The sequence below is a fragment of the Bubalus kerabau genome, chromosome 9 (assembly GCF_029407905.1).
Source record: "Bubalus kerabau isolate K-KA32 ecotype Philippines breed swamp buffalo chromosome 9, PCC_UOA_SB_1v2, whole genome shotgun sequence".
Classification (NCBI taxonomy): Eukaryota; Metazoa; Chordata; class Mammalia; order Artiodactyla; family Bovidae; genus Bubalus; species Bubalus kerabau.
The window spans coordinates 17,895,163-17,912,687 of NC_073632.1; the positions used below are offsets into that span (position 1 = coordinate 17,895,163).

The 17,525-nt window shown below is 43.4% G+C and overlaps 1 protein-coding gene across 1 annotated transcript in view; it reads right to left on the reverse strand.

Annotated features, from left to right (window-relative positions):
• B3GAT2 (beta-1,3-glucuronyltransferase 2) overlaps window positions 1-17,525 on the reverse strand; it is a 100,106-nt gene that overhangs the window by 46,576 nt on the left and 36,005 nt on the right. The window contains exon 2 of the mRNA XM_055534781.1: window positions 9,382-9,526. Within this exon, the coding sequence (XP_055390756.1) occupies window positions 9,382-9,526 (145 nt within the window). The remainder of the gene's footprint in view (window positions 1-9,381; window positions 9,527-17,525) is intronic.

Below are 17,525 nucleotides of genomic sequence, written 5' to 3' on the forward strand. Positions count from 1 at the left end.
GCGTATCTGCTCCTGAATTCTTAACTGATCTTTTTTTGGTTTGTTTTTCTCCTGTTGACCATTCTCTCTGGCGGGTATTTTCCCTAAAGTTGGGGCCAATGTTTATCTCCACATGCCATCCTGCCCGCTGAGCCAATTTGCCGAATGAAGAGGAGGGAGGTCCACAAGTCAGGGGGAGGAAAAACGTCCATCTAGACCCCCCAGCAAGGGCTTTGCATGGACTTCAGTATTGACCTTTCAGGCGGATGGACCTGAAACAGACACAGGGGTGCAGACTCAAATGTTCACAGAACAGCAGGCACTCTGCACATGTCTCTTCTCCCTTCAGCATCACTCCCAAGGCAGGTGGTCTGATGCCTAAACCACAGGTGAGGAAACCAAGAAACACAGCCTGCTATGCTCAAGGAGGGGTTGGAGTCAGTGCCTCACCCCCACGGCTGCCCACAGGGATGTGACCCCCACTGTGGATGGTCCCGCACCCCCCCGCTGAGTGCATCCTGCTTCCTGGTTACCAATCATCTGAGTAGGTGGGTGTCTAAAGTTCTGTATCCCATGTTCTGTGTGTGAGGTCTGACTCTGGGAAGAACCCCACAGCCTCTGATTTGTGGATGAAGAAGACAGGCTCACATCCTTTGGCTGTAGGTGAGTGGGATGGGATTCAAAGCCCAGTGTCAGGACCATCTCTGGACCTGAGTTTGAACCCTGGTTCCACCATCTAATCACTGCAGCCTTTGACAAGTTACTCAGCCTGTCTGGGCCTCCACTTCCTAATATTTAAATGAGGACAATAATACAAGCCTCATGGGGCGAGGATTCAATGAGAAAGCACACAGAGCTCCTGAGGACACCTGCTGCCCATAAATGCTCAGCAAACTAATTACTAAGTCTGAGGACTTTCCTGCTATCAGGGAAAACATGGTTTTCAAAGGTCTTAGTCCTAAATGAAAGCTTGAGGGAAATCTTCAATTGAAATCTGAAATCATCAACTGAACTCTTGAGGGAAGTTGCAATCTATAAATGCAGAACTGCTCTATTTGAAGTGGGATGGGCCCTGAAAACACTCTGACCTCTTTCCTGCAGCCCCTACCTCACCCCTCCCTCTTGCCCACCCCTCCCCCTTGCCCAGCCCCAGTGTGGATATCCCATCCCCAGCTACCGCCAGGAAGGGACCCTGGTTATGGCACACAGCTGCTCCTCACCCTGCTCGCCCACCTCACCCAGAGTGGTCAGGCTGCATGTGAAAAGTGCTGAACAAGCCCCCAGAGTCAGCAAATGTCTGAGGGTTTCTGGAATATACACCTAATTCTGGAAATCTCCAGCCACCACCCCTGTCATCTGCCTGAGGTCAGGACTGGCCACTGCCGGGTCAGCCATGCTGCAATGACTCAGGGGCAGAGTCCTACGTCAGTCCCCAGATCCTGTACTGAAAGGTGCTATGGGACACATCAAGCTATTCTATGGAGAACATTCATTCAATACCTTTATCTGTTTCATACAAATCACTCACAGACTGAAAACCAAACACAAATTACATACGGCTCCAAAGTGGCAAGAAGGTCACTCTCCCCATTTTCTTGCAGAGTTTATATTCACGGAGCAAAGAAAACCTTCGTCCACTGTGGCTCAGCTCATTTGGCTTTGATGATCATCTGATCTGGGCTGATACTCCTGCATGTATGCGTGCTAAGTCTCTTCAGTCATGTCTGACTCTTTGCAACCCTATGGATCCAGGCTCATTTGACAATGGGATTCTCCAGGCAAGAATACTAGAGTGGGTTGCTATGCCCTCCTCCCAGGGATCTTCCTGACCCTGGGATTGAACCTGTGTCTCTCACATCTACCTGCACTGGCAGGTGGGTTACCACCAGCGCCACCCGGGAAGCCCTGATATTACTGCATTACCTACTAAAAAAGGGTCTGCCAAGTAAATTAACCCAGACCAGAGTCCTTGTCAAAAGGTGTCAAGAAAAAGAAGGCACTGTTCAACAGTTGCCTCCACTGAGCCCCCTGAAAGAGCTTCAGTGGGTCCACCTGTCATTCCCCATTCATTGTCAAGTGAACAGTCATCATTTATAATCACTTTTTTTTAAAGGTCTGCCTGCTGAGCTGGCTATGGAGCAGAGACTCTGGAGGGGAGCAGTGGTTCTTATGATACCTCATTGGAAGTAGCCAAAGTGAGTTAGTCACTTGAAAGTAACTCCCTGACTTCAAAACAGAGCTAAAAACATTGTGAGGATAGCCCTGCTTTTAGGTACTAAGAACTAGCCAGTGGCCAGAGGCCTGAGGGGTACAAATGAAAGCCTGAGGCACAAACCAGGAGAAGTAATCCCATGTCTTGCTGGCTTGGCAGAGCAGGGTGGCCACTGACCAGCTGCTAAAGCCCACCACCAGCCTCCCATGCATTCCTTCCATCCTATGGGTGAGTATCTTGGTTCTTGTGTCAGTAATAATTGTTAGGTAGTTAGAAAAGGAAAAAGGAGTCCAGAATGGTGGTGGCTTAAAGACAAAGAAAGGGAAAAGCCCGCAAAAATGGAACAAAAGAAAACTTGCTGACTGGAGTGAGAACTTCAGGGGAAACAAACACTCCGTCTTGGCTAGCCTAATTTGCATAGGGCAGGCTCAGCAGGGAGGAGACAAATGAATAAAAGAAGGAAGCCAAGAAGATTGAGGCCTTTCCTTTGGGGTTGGCGTGCCCTCCCGCCTCGAGGGTGTACTTTCCTTTGCTTGCTGAGTAAAACTCTGAGCTGTAACAAAGCTGTAACACTGGTCCACCATTTCAAATCTTTGCTGTGGCAAGACAGAACCGAGGAAATTACACTCCCTCAACATATCTGGGGCCATGACTCAGATGTAACCTGGCCAAAACAACCTTGGCTTGGCCCCTGCGAGGCAGAGGCCAAGGACAGCAGAAGCCCAACTTGGTGAAAGCTCATGTGGTGGAAGCTGAATGCAAAGGAAACCCAGTACAGTGGAAGTGATAAGAAATCCATCATGCTGGAAACCAAGACAGCAAAAACAAACTCGGCAGAAAGCTCACACAGCTCAGTCTCAGGGTCCAGAAGACCTCGAGGGCTAGGAGTTGGCTGCTACATTGATAAGTGTGGCTTTCTTGTCTTCTCCTGATCTTAGAGGACATTCTTTAAACTTTTCACTGTTGGCTGTATTTTTGTTGTATATGGGCTTCATTATATTGAGGTCCATTCCCTCTATACCAACTTTTTATGAGTTATTATCATAAATGAATGTTGAATTTGTCAAAAGCTTTTTCTGCATCTATTGAGATGATATGATTTTTATTCTTCATCTTGTTAATCTGGTGTATTACATTGCTTGATTTGTGGATAGTGAGCCATCCTTGCATCCTTTGAATAAATCCCATCTGATCATGGTGTATTTTAATGTTTTATTGAATTCAGTTTGCTAATATTTTGTTGAGGACTTTTGCGTCTATGTCCATTAGTAATAATGTCCTATAAATTTATTTTTGCTTTCTTTTCCCTTTCTTTTTTCTGTGGTGTCTGTGATATGTCTGGTATCAAAATGATGCTGGCCTCATAAAATGAGTTTGGAAGCATTCCTTTCTCTTTGTAATTTTGGAATAGTTTGAGAAGAATAGGCATTAACTCCTGTTTAAATTTTGATAAAAATCACCTATGATGCTGTTTGGTCCTGGACTTTTAGTTGTTAAGAGTTTTTAACTTACTGATTCTAGTTTATTAATGGTAATGGGGTCTGCTCATATTTTCTATTTCCTCCTTATTCAGTCTTGAGAGATTATACATTTTTAGGAATTTATCCATTTCTTCTATAATATATTGTACATTTTATTGGAAACTTTTATAGTAATGACATATAGTAAAGACATTATATAGTAATGTCTTATAATCCTTTGTGTTTCTGTAGTGTTGGTTGTAATGTCTCCTCTTTCAGTCCTGATTTTATTTATTTGGATCCCCTCTTTTCCTCTTGCTGAGTCTGGCTAAAGCTTTATCAATATATCTTTTCAAAGTACCATTCTTAGTTTCACTGATCTTTTCTTTGTTTTTTTTTCTTACTCTCTGTTTCATTTATTAGTGTCCTGATCCTTATGATTCATTCCTTTGACTACCTTCTGGTTTTGTTTTTCTTTTTCTAGTTCATTTAGGTGTAATGTTATATTGTTTATGTGAGATTTTTTCGTGTTTCCTGAGGTGGGCCTTTATGCCTCTAATTTCCCTCTAAGAACTGCTTTTGCTGTGTCCCATAGATTTTGTTACTTTATGCTTCCATTTCATTTGTCTCTGGGTATTTTTTAAAACCTCCTCTGTGACTTCTTCAAGACTCATTGGTTGTTTAGTAATATGTTGTTTAGTCTCCAAATATTTGGGGTTTTTTTTTGCATTATTTTTCCTGTATTTGATTTCTGTTTTCATACTGTTATGATCAGAAAATACATTTGATATCATTTCAACTTTCTTACATTTGTTGGAACTTTTTTTGTGTGATCTATCCTGGAAAATGTTCTATGTGCACTTGAAAAGAGTATATATTTTGGTGTTTTTTAATGAAATGTTCTGAATCTATTAATTTCATCTGCTCTAATGTGTTGTTTAAAGCCAACTTTCCTTGTTGATTTTCTGTCTAGATTATCTGTCCACTGATATAAGTAGGGCATTGAAGTCTCTATTATCAATATTGTAATGTATTGTATTATTTTCTCCCTTTGTGTTTGTTAATATTTGCTTTATGTATTTAGGTACTCCTATAATGGGTGCATATACATTAACAATTGTTATATCTTCTTGATGGGTTGATCCTTTTATCATTACATAATATTCTTCTTTGTCTCATTTCTTCTTTGTTTTAAAGTCTTTCATCTGATGTAAGTATTGCTATTCCCTGCTTTTCAATTCCATTTATGTGGAATACCTTTTTCCATGACATCACATTCAGTCTTCATGTGTCTTTAGAGATGAGGTGAATTTCTTATAGGTAGCATATACATGGATTTTGTTTTTTATCCATTCAGCTCCCCTATGTCCTTTGATTGGAACATTTAGTCTATTTAGTGTAATTATTTTGCATCTTTTTGTTTGTGTATTTCTTAACTACTTCTTATTGTGGATACAGACGATTTTATACTTTTGTCTTTTAACCTTCCTACTAGCTTTTTAAACAGCTGATCTATTGCTTTTACTATATATTTGTTTTTACCAATGAGATTTTTTTCCTTCTCTAATTTTCATATTTTTAGTTGTGATCTTTTCTCTTTGAAGTAGCCTCTTTAACATATTTTGCAAAGCTGGTTGAAAGTGAAAGAAAGTGAAAGAAAAGAAAGTGAAAGTGGCTCAGTCGTGTCCGACTCTTTGTGACCCCATGGACTATACAGTCCATGGAATTCTCCGGGCCAGAATACTGGAGTGGGTTAGCCTTTCCCTTCTCCAGGGGATCTTCCCAACCCAGGGATCGAACCCAGGTCTCTTGCATTGCAGGTGGATTCTTTACCAGCTGAGCTACCAGGGAAGCCCAGTGGTACTGAATTCCTTTAACTTTTGCTTACCTTAAAATCCTTTCTCCTCAAATCTGAATACTAACCTTGCTAGGTAAAGTATTCTTAGGTAGAGTATTGTGTTTTTTTTTTTCCCTTTTATCACTTTGAATATATCATGCCACTCTCTTCTGGCTGGCAAAGTTCCTGCCAAAAAGAAAGCTGATTGTCACATGGAAGTTCCCTTGTATGTGACTAGTTGCTTTTCTTTTGATGTTTTTAAGAGTCTCTCTTTAATAATTGCCACTTTAATTGTAACATTTTTGTGCGGACCTCATTGAGTTCATCTTTTTGGGGACACTCTGTGCTTCTTGGACCTGGATGTTGATATCCTTTCCCAGGTTAAGAAGGTTTTCAGCTACTTTTTTCTCCAAATAACTTACCCACCTCTTTCTCTCTCTCTTCTCCTTCTGGAACTCCTCTAATGTGATTGTTAGTACACTTGATGTTGTCCCAGAGGTCTCTTAAACTACCATCATTTAAATTTTTTTTTTTTCTGTTCTGCTTGATTTCCACTACTCTGTCTTCCAGATCACTGAGCTGTTCCTCTATATTATCTAATCTACTGTCGATTCCTTCTAGTGTATTTTTTTTTTATTTCATTTATTGTATTCCTAAATTCTGCTCCATTCTTCTTTATATTTTCTAGCTCTTTGTTGAAATTCTCACCATGTTCATTCATTCTTCTGAGTTTAATGAGCTTGTTTATAATTATCACCTTGAATTCACTATCTCCACTTCGTTTAGTTCTCTTTCTGAGATTGTCCTGTTCTTTCATTTAAAACATATTCTTCCCTCTCCTTATTTTGCCCAATTTTGTTTATTTCTGTGTGTTAGGTGGGCTGGTTACGTTTCTCGATCATGGAGAAGTGGCCTCATGTAGGAGATGTCCTATGGGGCCCCACAACCTATTCTTCCCTGGTCTCCAGAGCTATGTGCTCTAGGGGTGCCTCATCTGTGGGCTGTGTGCCTTCTTCTTCTGTGGCTGGGCTGGCTACTGTGAGTGTGATGGTGGGAGCCTGGACCCTGGCCTGTGGCTACAGGGATGTTCCTCTCATGGGACTGTGGGGCTGAAGGAGGGCGGGGTAACAATCTCACATGGCTGGCTCCACAATCCATGTGGGCCTTCAGGCTGGTGCTGGCCCAAGGACCCAGGTCCCCATGCAGCTGTTAGTTACATTTTTAATCAGTTTGTGGCAATCCAAGAGAGGCCCAGGCTCCAATGCAGGCCCCCAATGCAACTATCACAACCTTTTTTAAAGCAGTGCTTCTCAGGCTTTCCTGGGTATAGCAGGGAAGTGGGTTTTCTGCTTCCTTCTCTCTAGGGATAGTGACTGTGTGTATCTGTCCCTTGAAAGTGAGGTGGGAAGTATCATTTGTACAAGAACACCTAAAAGATCTTCCTCTTGTCGCACTAAGAATAAATGGATTATATGGAATCTAAACAAAGCTGTGGAATTTCAAGTTTTAGAATGAGAACAAACTGCCTCAAAGTCAGATCTTTATCTTATCAACCAAATCACTGTCACATAAAGATGTTCAAAAATATCAATAATTTGCTGAAAACTAGTTTGCAAAGCAAATTCATGTGTGAATAAAAGAATTTAGTGTTTCAAAAGTTGTTTTCTTTGAGACAGAAATTTTATTCCTATTTTAAAATAAGGGTAATTAATAAAAAATAAGCAAATACTCATTTTTTATGATAGCTCTTATGCTTTGAAATATAATAAGGGGCTTAGAAAAATCCAACTATAAGTCATGTCATGGAGAAAAGTTTCCCAGAGATTTTGGCAGTGAAAGAGCATCAAATATCTTATCACTAGCCAGCCTAAATCACAAAACCCATGTGCCTTTCTTGATTTTTGGATATATCTATTTGTATCCAAATTCTGGAGGAAGCAATGCAAAACACTCAATGGGCTTACTGTTTACTGGATACTTGATCATCTGCATTAAGTTCTTACAGCAAAATCCAGAAAGAGGTATCCATGTTATTTTCACCTTGAAGTTACCTTGCAGGGTGATGGGCAGAGATGCTCCTGAGAAGTTCAGGCAAGGCTCTGGGGACAATTAGGACCAGCTATCTGCTAGCTGGCTGTGTTAGCAGTCACACTCTCACTTAGAATCCAGGGACCTGGACTTTTCTTTGGACTTCCAAGGTAGGAAGCCAGGGAAAGGAGGAATTCATTAAAGAAGACCTGACTGGTCACTCACTCCCTCATTCTGCATGAGGAGGCCAAGTCCCAGAGAAGCACAAAACTTTTCCTAATGGTACCCAAGTCTTCTGCTCAAAGGGACACTTCTGAACAGAAGAAAAAAAAACAACCTTGATTCTCAAAAGATACGTTATAAGTTATAGTCAGTCATACTTTCAGAGCCACAAACTCAGACTGGATTGAGGAGATAACTCTTTTGAGAATCCTTGAGACCTTCCAAATACGGCTGACCTGCCTCTCTGTCTGCCTTCAGGAAGATGCTTTAGTTGAGATGCCAGCTCAGCTCTGAGGCTGTAAGAGCTGGGGGATGAGGAGTAAGGCTTGGATTGGAAGAGCAATGGAGAGGTCAGGATGCAGGGAAAGGGTCTGGGAGAGGATGATCAGGGAAGGGTCACAGACCATGACACGTGGTCCCCAAATGTGTGCACTCAGGAAATGTGGAGTTAGGATGCCCTAGCTTGTCTTTTCCCATGATGCAGGGCAGTGGAGCAGCCATCCACAAGGCTTTCCCCAGCAGCTTTATCCCTAGTCCCCTTTATGGCCTCACTCCCTCAAATTTATAGTACTGTCAGAATTAAAGTGATGAAGCCAGTCAGAACACAGCCTTCATCCCATCACAATTCCGAACGTAATGATTCTGACTACAGCTGGGAAATAACACACAAAAGATTGACCAAGCCCAGGCTGACAGACAGAGCTCTGTTTCAGACCTGAAGATGGATGAGATCAATTTTGAAGCAACTCTGCCTTCATCTTCTAGGTTATAGATGTCAGTGAAATTTTTTTTTTTTTTTTTGCCTCCAAGTCTCATGTTTCAAACTGCATCCTTCTAGAGTAATCACAGGCATCATTTTATATAACCCCTAGAAAATGAGTCACTTTGTGATGAAGCAGCATTTTAGAATTTGTGGTCTACTGTAGGTTTTATTCAATTTAGTTGGTTGGTCTTCAACCAACATCAAAGACAGTTTCATTTCAAAAACTTCAGAAGACAGTTATATTTAATGTTAATCTATGTTTGAACAACCAGTCATCCAATTTTATATTTTAGTTACTAAATGTATCAATAAGCCCTAAATGTATCAATAATCATTAAAATGATTGGCTTGCCTATACCATATGCCTGTTCCATTTACCAGTACGTGGGATATGTTACACATGGGATATATTATATATATTATATATGGGATATATTATATATATTATACATGGGATATATTATAACACATGTGATTATATGATAACCAGTACACATGTGATATATTATAACCAGCTGGACTTGTAGACAAAGCACAGAGAGGTACAGGCTGCAGAGCCCATGAAGCCTGGGCCACGTCTGGCCCCCACCAGCTCTCCTCCCGCCAACCCACCCCCCTGGAAAAGGGATAGCTGATGGCTGTACGGACAGGTGACAAAATGGAATGAGCGTTTTCTAATCACTCCCCAAATCGATTTCTCCTTGAATTACCCACAAAGCCTGCTTTGAGGGTTTAGTTAAATAGTTCATCGGCTGAACGTAATAGTCTAGAGTTGAACCGAAGCAGTCTTTCAAAGCGTCCTTCCTCCGGTGCAGTTATACACTGGAGAGGCGGCGAGGACAGCCCTGCAGGAGCAAACCCCGCCATCCACACGCCTCACCTGCCATGTCGATGGCGAAAGGCCTGTCTGCTCTCCAGCCGGTGTACCAGCCCACGACTTTGCCGTTCTCCACCAGCGGACGTTCATAGCGCCGCCCACCGACCAGGCCCACCGGCCAGACTGAGACCTTGCGTGTCGTTCTCATCTACAAAAGCGGAAAGAGATGTGGTTGAGGGTTCCTTAGGGAAAAGACCCTGGAAGGAGGAAAGGAATTTGAGCCACAGAAGAAACAGGGGGAAGGGGGAGTGGAGATGTTCAAAAGGCGCAGGTTTCTGAACACAGCCCTCCTGCTGGTAGACGGCTCCCTGATTCCCTGCTGGGGACCACTGTCCTGTGCCGTCTTGGACTCAGTCAGGGGCTCAGGGCTGAGAGATAAAATGGGTCAGTGTCTGAACATTGCTCACCTCCTCGGAAGCTAAGTTCTGGCCATCAGATATTGTCTACTTGTCTCAAAGCTGAATCTGCAACAATACTCCGTACCTCCAGAAGTGAGGAGGCTGGCTGACCCCCAGTGAACCGCACGTCCAGTAACAGCAGGAGTTCTGCTCAGAGAAGTCACAGGGCTTGGCTGGCTCTGATTTTGCATTGTGACAGACACAGAGAGGTCTTGTCTGGGAACACGCATAATGGGATCCAGATCCAGAACGGACACCAGGCACCCTTCGGACTGACAGAAAGAAAAATGTACCCTAAATTCACCTGCCTTTCAAAGGCAGTTTGGCCAAATTAGAGAGGCATGCCCCATGCCAGTGGCTGGAATCTCTGGTCCTCTCCAGGTACACGCTCTTGTGCTTGGTGGGGCTCTGGTCAAAGACAGCCCTCAACCAGAAGTTATCTCCTAGATTTCTTTAAGGGGAAAGATGCAAAGTTCACAAAAATACAGTCCTCTTCTCAATTCACTCCACCTTCAGACCCGTCTCCTTGCACACTGCAGAAAACGGAGACGTTTCCATTTTTTTGTTTGATATCTCAAACATGCCAAGCATACTGAAAAACCAAATTAAATCTAATACATGTTTTTCTTACAGTGACAAAATGGCCTTGTGTCTAACAAGGCACGAAAATAGTGCTGTGTCCTTTTTTTGATATTTCTTTAAAATGCCTGTGATTTTTCAGCTCCTAAACTGCTTTTTCCTGGAGCACTAAATGTTGAAATGTGGAAAGCTGGTAAGCAGACCCCATCTCAGACTTGGGTGGGTGTCCTCCTGACAACGCATAGGCTGTGCCTGCATACAGCAAAGGCTGAAACATTCTTGATAAGGATGTAAGCACCACGTGATATGTGATATGTGAGTCATGGGTAGCAAGAGATCAGGATGAGCTGTGCTATGAAGAGGTACCTCATGGGCAAAGAGGCAGACAGACAGGAAAAGAATGGAAGGAGACAGGAAACAGGAAAAGAGAAATTTCCTTAAAGAGTAAAACACACATAACTGGGAACACTCCTACAGGGGCTAGCAAATACGGCCAGACGGGTTCAATGCCTGGCTTTTCACTTTAAACAGGGCCATGAAAAATGTGAAGGATTTTGCCCACAGATTCCAGAATGGCCTAGGGTTCTGGGTAACAGGATGAAACACAGAAATGCCTCTTCACACTTCTGTGCCACTTTCATGCTAGAACATGCAGGGTTTGTTTGCATGCTCCAAATTCCTGAGAGTAGCTCAGACCAAACATCTGTTCATGTTTTATTTTTTCAGAGGATCAGGTGCTAAAGGAGACAGGTGATGTGGCAGGATTATATTTCCAAGCATGCTAAATTTTAAAATGTCAGTCATTTAAATACAGGCAGCACATCATATCCACAGTTGGTGGAGCCCACAGATGCCAAACCTGTGGATACGGTGGGTCCAGGTTGGCCCTTGAGCATCCTCAGATTTTGGTACCCGCAGTGGGTCCTGGAGCCAATCTCCCATGGGTACCTAGGGATGCCTGTAGTCTACAGCTTCAGAAAGATCCAGATGCTTTTGCCATGTATGCATGCCTCTGAGATTCAGTGTGGAATCCTGCGTCACACGGCCTGGCAGTACAGGACCGTAGCATTACAGAGTGTGCCAGGCATTTTACAGGAAAATAGCAGAGCTATTTACAGAGCATCTGCACGTCACCCCAGGGACCCATCTTTGTTCTGCGTCCTTTTCATTCCATCACTGCTCCTTAAGGAGTCCTTGGCAGCTACATTCTTTTCTGAGGGGAGGGAGATGTAATGATGACTGTTCCTATTATAAGTAAAATTTTCCTATAGCTAAAATAATTCCCAATATTTAAAAGCTTTCCCACTTTCTTAGCACAAAGCAGCAGCTATGTCACAGCACAATTCCAGGTGCCTGGTGTGAGCTCCAGTTTGAAATCGAGGAGTAATGCGCTGGATGTTAAGAGAGTGAGGAAGCACTTTGCATATTAATAAGATTCACAACGTTAAGACCAGGTCTGGCCCCCAAAGGCATTTTTGTCCTCTTTATTCAACACCAGAGCCACACTCTATCACTTACTCCTCCCGCTGTGACTCCCAGTTAAATGGACAGGACTCCCAAGCAACCAGCCCAAATCACGAGCAGACCCAATGGCTGGAGGACCACAAGATGTATTAGGTACATCTCTACACTCCTCCAGTCTAAACGCCTTCAAACTCCCCAGGGCAAGGGGTACTGGTTTGTCTATATCTCCTCCAGGAGAGCAGGGAGGCAAGGAACTGCCCTGACTCCACGTCTGGTGACTCTTACCAGCAACCAGCCCCTGTTTCTTTAAGCCAACTTTGTTCCTGCAGCTTTAAGCTACAAGGCTTTGGTCCCTGTCTGGGAAACAGCTAGCGGCCAGCTGCAGGACTGGAACACTTCAGATCACACATCCGTTATCATCAGAATGCCCTTAGAGTGAAACTGAAAGTTAAACAAGTGTCTTTAGCTTCCTTTAAGACCTACTGGTAAGTGAAAGTTGTATTTATTTTTTTCCAAAGGGAAATGAGCAAAATCCTTGATCATACGAAACATGAAATGCTATAGGCAACCTCAAGGAGTAGAATTACAATAAAGAATTTTACATCCCATATCCTTCTTTTTAAACTAATAATTTCAGTGGCAAAAAAGCCACCCCAAATCCACAATAAAAAAAAATCACCCTCAGTGTAGCAGAATCCACGTTTAGAACTAAAGACAGACAGGAAAGAGAGCTGCAAATATGATGAAGACGCAGCGAGTGTGCACCTGGAGCCCAGGGTCCTTTCCAATATTGAGCATAAACACCTGGTATTTTCCAACAGAGAAGCTATGTTTATATGATCCAACACATCCATAAATTTTCTTTGGAACAAGTCTGAAAATTAGCATCATGTCTGTTTTCTTTGTTGCATCTGATTCACCATCTATTTCTTTCAACTAACAGTTCCTTGGCTCAGCGCTATTCACTCCACACCGTGTCCTTCACATAACTGGATATTGCCCGGGATCTTTTCTCTTTTTTTCCAGATAATTTTGATTTCCGTACACAACCATTTACAGAGCACAAACTTCTGAGGGGCACAAGCTAATTACTTAAAGGAACTAAGAATTCTAGAAGCAGAAACGCCCCTAATGTTATATATTCAACCCTTCTCTTGTGTCACTGGGTAGAAGGTCTATAAGACCACATGTCACATCTCTTCACACCTCCTGTATCTTTCCACTAAATATCAGTCACATACCTCATATGTGTCCAGTGCCAGCCCCTGAGCGAGGTGGATGAGGTCCGTGCCTATGAAGCCAACGTTCCAGGAAAGAAAAATCAGTAACACAATCAACTGCAAAACAAGCTACTTAAATCTGATGCTGATAATGGCTCTAAGGGGAGCAGATGGTGCTGTGAGGTTCATTTCCGAGACTCTGGTCTGGTCTGGGACCTGCTGAGGCTTCCTCCGGGACATCTACCTGAACTAAGCCCACAGCATGAGAAGACTGGTCACCGTGGACACGAAGCCCAAGACTTTGCAGGAAGAAGGCAACTCAAGTGCTTCAGGCCGTGGACAGGAACGTTCCCCTGCCTTCCTTAATAAAATAGATCATTTTGGACAGTGGCTGCTTGGAACCAGGTTTCCCACTGCTGGAGTGAGAACTTACAGATGGGAAAAGAGAAGACCAGCATGACCCAGGTGGCTGTGGATGAGAGCTGGAGATGTCAGTATGCACTCATGTTTAGCTTCATATAGAGAGGGTTATAGATGGTTATAGCTTATTATAGAGACGGTTATAGATAGGGCTTCCCAGGTGGCTCAGTGGTGAAGAGTCCACCTGCCAAGCAGGATCCATGGGTCTGAAAGATCTGGAGAAGGAAATGGCAAGCCACTCCAGTATTCTTGGCTGGGAAATTCTATGGATAGAGGAGCCTGGCGGGATACTGTCCATGGAATTGCAAAGGAGTCAGACTCAGCTTAGAGACTAAACAACAGCAACAGATAGACACGTGTGCACTCTGGTTAGTACACATGCAGTTCCTTGCTATCAGCTGAGGGGCCTGGACGCAGTGACCTCCCCAGCAGCACCGAGCCCACCTGGCTCCAGATCATGGTCCCTAACACCATGCTCTAATAAAGGGAACCAGAGGTATTCGGAGAAGCAGCTGACTCCAGGGCTGGGGCAGAAATATACCAGATGATCCTGGGCATCTTCAGAGCCAGAAAGCAAGGGAACATTCAAAAAGACAAAAACAAACAAAAAGTACACATTGATGGGGGCATATAAAAAGGCCCACAGGAGTCTACCAAATGGCCAAAGGTGGAACAATTTGATCAACAAAATTAGATTACAAACTACAAAATAAACACTAAACACAAATATAACCGAAGTATATAAACAAATGTTTGAATAAATCAGCACATGGGGAATATACTAACTTCCCACGCAGAAGAATTGCAAATTCTAAATGTAGGTGGCCCTCCTCCCAGCCAAGGAGGTAGAGCTGACTCCCAGCTCCTTTGGTGTGGGCTGCATAGTAAATTCCTTTTAGAGAGATCAGTGTGGAAGAAACTTCACAGTGGAGAAACCTCAAGGATACCGTCCACAGTTTTTAAGTCATGTGCCCTTGATATGCTGCAAATGGCATTGTCCCTCCGTGGGCTTTTCTAACTTCTGTGGATCTTTCTAATAAGATAAACCAGGGCTCCTTGGAGAAATGGCCAATTCCAGCACAGAGATGGGAAATACAAAAGATGAGCCTAAATCATCCTGCAGTGCCAGAAAGTAAGGAAGGGTTTAATTAAAAGGCAAAGATCCCACACGAACCCACATCTGTGAGGGTCTGTCTGAAGAACACAGCCAGCTGAAAGAGCTCCCAGTGACTAGAGAAGAAACAATGCAAAATAATGAGCTATACAAAAGTGTAGATAGTATGTACCCTTAACCTGATATTATGAAAATGGCACTTTGCTTCCCCCAAATCCATAATCGTATTCTAATCATGGGAAAACCTCAGAAAAACTTCAATGGAGTGGCATGCTACAATATACCTGACCAGTACTCCCCTAAAGTGTCAAAGTCATTAAAAACACGGCTTCCCTGGTGGCTGAGGTGGTAAAGAATCTGCCTGCAGTGCAGGAGACCCGGGTTCAATCCTTGGGTCGGGAAGAACTCCTGAAGAAATGAATGGCTACCCACTCCAGTATTCCTGCCTGGAGAACTGCATGGACAGAGGAGCCTGGTGGGCTACAGTCCGTGTGGTTGCACAAAGTTAGACAGGACTGAGCGACTAACACTTTCAGTTACACTCCTCCAAACTGTCAAGGTCATCAAAACCAAGGAAAATCAGAGAAACTATCACAGCCAAAGAGGAACCTACAGAGACATGACTGAATGTAATGTGGTGCCCAGAAAAGGCTCCTGGAACAGAAAAAGGATACCTGGTAGATACTAAGGATATCTGAATAAAGAACAGACTATAGCGAATTTGATTCATTCATTACAACACATGTAACACACATAACATACTGATATATAACGTTAGCAACAGGGGAAACTGGCTGTGTCATATGGGGGAACTCTCTAGCATCTTCTCAGTTCTTCTGTAATTCCAAAACTGTGTTAAATATGAAGTCTGTTTTAAACCTGTGGCGGATTCATTTTGATATTTGGCATAACTAATACAGTTATGTAAAGTCTAAAAATAAAATAAAATTAAAAAAAAATAAATAAAATTTTCTTTCCAGAGCACCTGGAGTGACTACTCCTTCTCTATCCAGCCCTGATGGGTAGGGTATGATGCAGACTTATTGTCTAGCCTAGAGTCAAGTTCTCACTCACTTTCTCTGCCCTCAGTTACCATGTAGACCAGAGATCACAGCAGAGCATTTGGCCATACGTGGCCTGAGAGGCGAGTCCGGACTGGCCTGTACAGCGGTTTTGCGTTTTAAATGGAGATGTAGTAAAGCCCCAAGCTGTCCGGCCTCCTTGACGATCTGATGCACTGGGCTGGAGTCCTTTATAGTTACAGCAGCTGGATTGCAGCAGCACCAGGCCAGCCCTCCCTGCTCCCCCCAGTCCCCCCCACCCCCCACCACAGCCCCCAAAGCTGAACCTACATGTCTGTGCTCACGGGGGACAGTCCTCCCTGCAAAGCAGGCGCCTGGAAAACAGGCCCGATGAGCCACTAGTACAGTGAACCCCTACATAAGAATGAGTTCCATTCTGAGAGCATGTTCGTAAGTCCAATTTGTTCCTCAGTTCAGTTCAGTTGCTGAGTCGTGTCCGACTCTTTGCGACCCCATGAACAGCAGCATGCCAGGCCTCCCTGTCCATCACCAACTCCCAGAGACCACCCAAACCCATGTCCATCGAGTCAGTGATGCCATCCAACCATCTCATCCTCTGTCATCCCCTTCTCCTCCTGCCCCCAAACCCTCCCAGCGTCAGAGTCTTTTCCAATGAGTCAACTCTTCACATGAGGTGGCCAAAGTATTGGAGTTTCAGCTTCAGCATCATTCCCTCCAAAGAAATCCCAGGGCTGATCTCCTTCAGAATGGACTGGTTGGATCTCCTTGCAGTCCAAGGGACTCTCAAGAGTCTTCTCCAACACCACACTTCAAAAGCATCAATTCTTCAGTGCTCAGCTTTCTTCACAGTCCAACTCTCACACCCATACATGGCCACTGGAAAAACCATAGCCTTGACTAGACGGACCTTTGTTGGCAAAGTAATGTCTCTGCTTTTTTTTTTTTTTTTTTTTTTTTTTTTATTTATTTTTTTTTTTAATTTTATTTTATTTTTAAACTTTACATAACTGTATTAGATTTGCCAAATATCAAAATGAATCCGCCACAGGTTTACATGTGTTCCCCATCCTGAACCCTCCTCCCTCCTCCCTCCCCATTCCATCCCTCTGGGTCGTCCCAGTGCACCAGCCCCAAGCATCCAGTATCGTGCATCGAACCTGGACTGGCAACTCATTTCATACATGATATTTTACATGTTTCAATGCCATTCTCCCAAATCTTCCCACCCTCTCCCTCTCCCACAGAGTCCATAAGACTGTTCTATACATCAGTGTCTCTTTTGCTGTCTCGTACACAGGGTTATTGTTACCATCTTTCTAAATTCCATATATATGCGTTAGTATACTGTATTGGTGTTTTTCTTTCTGGCTTACTTCACTCTGTATAATAGGCTCCAGTTTCATCCACCTCATTAGAACTGATTCAAATGTATTCTTTTTAATGGCTGAATAATACTCCATTGTGTATATGTACCACAGCTTTCTTATCCATTCATCTGCTGATGGACATCTAGGTTGCTTCCATGTCCTGGCTATTATAAACAGTGCTGCGATGAACATTGGGGTACTCGTGTCTCTTTCCCTTCTGGTTTTCTCAGTGTGTATGCCCAGCAGTGGGATTGCTGGATCATAAGGCATGTCTATTTCCAGTTTTTTAAGGAATCTCCACACTGTTCTCCATAGTGGCTGTACTAGTTTGCATTCCCACCAACAGTGTAAGAGGGTTCCCTTTTCTCCACACCCTCTCCAGCATTTATTACTTGTAGACTTTTGGATCGCAGCCATTCTGACTGGTGTGAAATGGTACCTCATAGTGGTTTTGATTTGCATTTCTCTGATAATGAGTGATGTTGAGCATCTTTTCATGTGTTTGTGAGCCATCTGTATGTCTTCTTTGGAGAAATGTCTAT